The sequence below is a fragment of the Polistes dominula genome, unplaced genomic scaffold (assembly GCF_049000335.1).
Source record: "Polistes dominula isolate Pdom_NZ unplaced genomic scaffold, Pdom_raw_medaka contig_74, whole genome shotgun sequence".
NCBI classification, from domain to species: domain Eukaryota; kingdom Metazoa; phylum Arthropoda; class Insecta; order Hymenoptera; family Vespidae; genus Polistes; species Polistes dominula.
This window is the reverse complement of record NW_028300953.1, coordinates 1,191,037-1,197,036: the sequence shown is the minus strand read 5'-3', so window position 1 is coordinate 1,197,036 and position 6,000 is coordinate 1,191,037. Positions and strand designations below refer to the sequence as shown.

The following is a 6,000-nucleotide window of genomic DNA, read 5'->3' as shown; positions in this document are numbered from 1 at the left end:
CTGTTTTGTAAGTTATTCAGCAAAAAATATTTTTTACATCTTTCAATATATACATCTTTATATAAAACAATATAAAAAAAAAATGTAAAAGTGTTAGAAGTGTTTTATATACAAATATTTCTAATATAATAAATAAACAATTGAATTAAAAACTTTATATTTTTAATTAAATTGTTTTTTGTGTCACACCAATACAACTAATGCCATCTAACAACGCTTTCGATAAGTACATGCGTGACATGAAGAAAATAATAGCGCTGTTCTTGGAAATTAGTTTGAGGTTAAGTCACATTAACTTTAGACACTAAAATTATTCAAATAATATGTTAATAAATATGTTTCATTCTATAGCTTACAAAAGTGATATATATACGCAACATATACAAAATTTAACGAGTTAATATTAATATTAATATTAACAAAAATACATAATTTTCATAGCTATATATATATATATGTACAGTGTTATGATAAGGATTTTAAGTATTATTTAAATAATATTATTTATTTAAAATGTCACTATTAAGAATAGTGTTGTGCAAACAACAAACAATTTTTGCATCAACTGCAAGGTAATTATTTTTTCTTTAAATCATTATTAACTTTCATAATCATTTTATTGTGTTAGTACTGTAGATGTATAATATTTAATTTAATATTTCAGAAAACCATTGGTAAATTATGCATTGGAAAAAACAGGGTACGTTGTTCAACAATTTAAAAAACAACTTCAATTCTCAGATTAAACAGTTTGTTACACAACAGTACAAAAAGCCAAAAGATTATCAAACATTTCAACAATTTATTTGAGTACATTGGGTGCATCTGCAGTTTGTATAATTAAGAATAACATAAAACATGTGAAATGTGAGCCAATGAAACAAATGTCTAATAAAACAAAAGATGTCGGACCACAATTTAATTGGAAAAGTTTTTTGATGTATTTGTACCCTCACGTTTGGCAATTGTTAATTGCTCTGTCGGTAAGTATCTGTATTTTGATAATAAACTATAAATTATACTTATTAATTTGTATTTATTTAGAGTGCACTTATAGTTGCAATGTTGAATATTTGGATACCGCAGTCTGTTGGTAACATAATCAATGTGTTGACTAAAATAGTTCAAGATAAAGATGGTAATACAACAAGGAATACTTTAGAAATGCTTTTGAAACCGGCATTCGTATTGGCACGTATGTATATTGCACAAGTATGTAAATTTTGATAATACATATTAACAATAATTTCTTCATTATTCTATTCAAAATAACAACTAAATGAAAATGTACATTTTCCAGGCATTTTTTACATTCATTTATATTCACACACTTTCTCACATTGGTGAAAGAGTTGCTATGAAATTACGTCAAGATGTATTTAAATCTATAATCGTTCAAGATGTTGCATTCTTTGATAAGAATCGTTCAGGTGAAATAGTAAGTCGTTTGACTAGTGACATTCAAGATTTCAAAAGCGCCTTTAAAATTTGTATATCGCAAGGTTTAAGAAGTTCTACGCAAATTGTCGGATGCGTTATTTCTGTAATAATGGTATCACCACATTTAACAGCAGCAATGTTATTATGTTTGCCAACGGTTATATTTATTGGTACCCTCTTAGGAAGAAGCTTGCGCAAGTTGTCAATTGAAGCACAAAATCAAATTGCAAAAGCTACCGCTGTCTGTGAAGAAGCCATTCAAAACATAAGAACGGTAATACTAACACAAGTACACGTTGTTATAATTTATTTGAATGGTATAATCATTTTGTATTTGTTAACATTTATTTGTATTTTATAGGTTAGAGCTTTTGCTGCTGAGAAAAGAGAAACAGAATTATTTTCAAAAGAAGTTGAACACGCTTCTAAATTATATGAAAATTTAGGATTTGGTATTGGTTTGTTTCAAGCGGGAACTAATTTATTTTTAAATAGTATATTACTTTGTACATTGTATTTTGGCGGCCATTTAATGTCAACTGGACAATTAACGTCTGGTGATCTTATGGCATTTTTAATGGCTACGCAAACTGTTCAAAGATCATTAGTACAATTATCTTTATTATTTGGAACATATGTGAGAGGGACTAGTGCTGGTGCACGAGTTTTTGAGGTTATTTATCATATCTTTACTTTTTTATATACAAATACAATTAAAATGAATCAGTTAAAAATTATCATCTGAAATAATTGCAATTGTCTCATCAAATAATGAAAAGAATTTATACAGAAATTTATGTTATTTTCAATGATAATTTTTACTGATACATTTTGTATACAATGTATTTTTTCTAATTTTACATGAATTTTCTTTTCTATGCAGTATTTAAATATGCCGCCATCTCCTATGATGATTGGAGGAAAGGTAATCAATGATTACTCTATGGCTGGAAATATAGAATTTAAAAATGTTCAATTTAGTTATCCAACTCGACCGGATCGGGTTATTTTGAAAAATTTTAATTTGGATATCCCTGCCGGTAAAACAGTTGCAATTGTCGGTACAAGCGGAAATGGTAAATCTACTATTGCTGCCTTGTTAGAAAGGTAAAATTTCTTTTTTTACCAATACTTATTGTCAGATAAAAAAAACAAGATAAAACAAATGTTTATGCAATATAAATTTTGTTTATTTTACTTTTATTTATATTAAATTGTCAAATATTACCTTGCTGTTTTATCTAATTGAAAGAATTATTTAAAAATGGTTTATTTATTTTTTTTAATTTGGAATAGTACGATAAAATATTAATTTTTATTTATTGTAATTTATTATTTATTAAAGTAATATTTTCAAAAAATTTCAAAAATTTCAAAAATATTTGTATTTTGTTCTTGTAAATTACAAAATACAAATATTTTTGTAATTTATAATATAATGTATATATAATAGTAAAATTATATAATATATAAATTATTATATAAAATATATATATATATATATATATATATAATAATTTACATATTATATTAAATAATTATTCAATTATTAATTATAATTAACACTTTAATGGCCGCTCACACAACATGTGCATGATAGCCGGAACATTGGCTGTTATTTTATTTATAACTGTTTATATATAAAATTAAATTTGCTATTTTTTGTTTTATATTAATTTTTTTGTGTGAATGACAATAAAGTTTTTTTTTAAAATAATTCTTGAAAAATATTACCAAGAATCTGACGATGTTTGACTGTATACACATGCGGCCATTAAAGTGTTAATGTATATTATAATCAATTATTCAATTTATTTATTATATTAAAGTAATAATTCGTTGATTTTTGATGTAGATTTTACGACGTCAACGAGGGTAGCATTTCGATAGATAAATGGGACATTAGATCACTAAATTCAAGTTATTTACGTGGTTCAGTATTAGGATACATAGATCAGGAACCAATATTATTTGCAACAAGTATAATGGAAAATATAAGATATGGTAAAGAAGATGCTACTGATGATGAGGTGTGAATTTATTTTCAAAATTCAATTTAATTGAAAATTTTCAAATATGGAGTATCATTTAAATCCAAAATTTTAAATCCAAACATTTAAATCCAAACATTTAAATCCAAAATTTTAAATCCAAACATTTAAATCCAAAATTTTAAATCCAAACATTTAAATCTAAACATTTAAATCCAAACATTTTAAATCCAAACATTTAAATCAAATTATTAAATCATTTAATAATTATTTCTACATATTTAAATGTATTAAATGAATCATCAGGTTATAGAAGTCGCGAAAGAAGCTAATGCTCACGAATTTATAACGCAATTTCCAAAAGGATATGAGACTCAAGTCGGAGAAAGGGTGCGCAATTATCCGGTGGACAAAAACAGCGTATCGCCATTGCCAGAGCCTTACTAAAGCGGCCATCAATTTTAATATTGGATGAAGCTACGAGGTATATATATATAAAATTAATTAAATATCAATAATACAATTTTTTTATTTTTATTTAGTTTTACTCGAATTTCTGATCCTCAAATTTAATTAAGCGATCTCTCATACGAGATGACGATCCATATTTCGAAATGTCTTTAATATGCACTATATTTATATATAATATATTATTTAGTAAATGTTACTAAATAATAATAACTAACAAAATAATAATTAATACTATAATGAATATACGTAAATTATAAATGATAAATATAATGGCGTTTGTTTTCATTTAAACTGACAATGAGTGGAGACAATTCATTTTTCATTTCAGAATAATTCAAGAACTTTTTCTTATTTTGATAATTACTCGTTATTTGCACCAATAATGCATGCAGCGTAACGAGCTAACGCTTTTAATTATAAATATAATATTATAAATTAATATTTTAATATATAAAACTATAGTGCATATATATAAATTACGTGTCACGTTGTTTGTCCGCAATGGATTCCTAAACTACTGAATCGATTTTAATCAAATTTTGCACACTGTGTGCAGTTTCATCCAACTTGAAATATAGGATAATTTCTATCTCTATTTATAATCGCAATATTATTTTATTGCGAATTATTTGTTTATTAACAAAGAGTCATGATTATGTTAGTTCGATAAGATTCTAATAGATGGTGGTATAAGGTAAATCTTTGACTTAAAGACGTGTGTATCGGACTGATTGTGAGCCACAGCAACGTGTGGCGGGACACCTCTAGTATATATATAAATTATATGTTATAAATATAATATTTAAATATATAAAACTATAGTGTGTATATATATAAATTATAAATTATAAATATAATATTTAAATATATACAAAATTAATATTTAAATATATACAAAACTAATATTTTAATATACAAAACTATAGTGTTTATATATATAAATTACAAATTATAAATATACTATTATATTATAATTTATAATTATTTTGTTTAATTAATATATTATTTATTATTATTATTATTATTAACTGGCATTAGAGGAACTCGAAAGTTCATTGCTGTAAATACCAAATCCCGCCATTGTTCCCGTCCCTAATATATTATTTATTAATTTAATATTATTGAATATACTTTAATATATGATTATTTTTTCAATATTTAATATACATATCTATTTATTATTATAATTATTAATAATATCATATTTATTTTTAAATATATATAGCGCATTGGATTACGAGAGCGAAAGGGTGGTTCAAAAAGCATTGGAAAATGCTACCAAGGGTAGAACTGTATTAGTTATTGCCCATAGATTAAGTACAATTAAATCTGCTGATATTATCGTCGTATTGAATCGTGGTGTTATCGTTGAGGTATGTTTCTAAATCATTCCAAATTTTATATTTATATTTATTATATTGATCATGTATATGTATGTGATCATGTATATATTGTAGCTGTATTTTTTGTATTATCATGGAGGTAGGTTTTAATACAAAAACAATCAATGTTTCATGTAAATGATCATTTTATTAATCATTTTATTAATCATTTTATTAATCATTTTATTAATCATTTTGTTAATCATTTTGTTAATCATTTTGTTAATCATTTTATTAATCATTTTATTAATCATTTTATTAATCATTTTATAATATACTACATCAAGATTGATTTTATTTTATTTAATTTTATTGTTTTTTTTTGTTTTTATATCATAATGTAATGTTCACTAATATTACTACATTATCATATATATATATATATTTATACTACATAGTTACATTTACTAAATGATTTTTTTTTGTTTTCATTTTTGCAGATGGGCACCCACTCACAATTAATTCAAAATAAAGGAACGTATTATAAATTAGTAAATGAACAGGAAACGGAAAACAATAATAATAATAATAATAATAATAATCTATTGTAGCAAAATTTTGTCAATTAATGATATTTAAATTAAATTATTAAAACAAACAAATAAATTAATAAAAAGTATCTTATTTTGTAATTATTAATTAATAATCCTTTATCAGTGTGTTTCTATTTATACGTGAGGACAATTTTTCTATGAGAGGACAAGTTTTTCAAATCA

General features: G+C 23.8%; 1 protein-coding gene across 1 annotated transcript; it reads left to right on the top strand.

The window, feature by feature from the left end:
- The first annotated feature begins 243 nt into the window (after positions 1-243).
- On the top strand, positions 244-5,903 carry LOC107064395 (mitochondrial potassium channel ATP-binding subunit). The gene is given in 11 exon segments (XM_015317043.2): positions 244-572; positions 665-983; positions 1,045-1,212; positions 1,301-1,714; positions 1,802-2,113; positions 2,324-2,547; positions 3,296-3,470; positions 3,738-3,816; positions 3,819-3,915; positions 5,128-5,275; positions 5,725-5,903. Coding segments are annotated over 10 exon segments (1,836 nt in total). The 5' UTR covers positions 244-572; positions 665-875; the 3' UTR covers positions 5,836-5,903.
- The last annotated feature ends 97 nt before the right edge of the window (positions 5,904-6,000 follow it).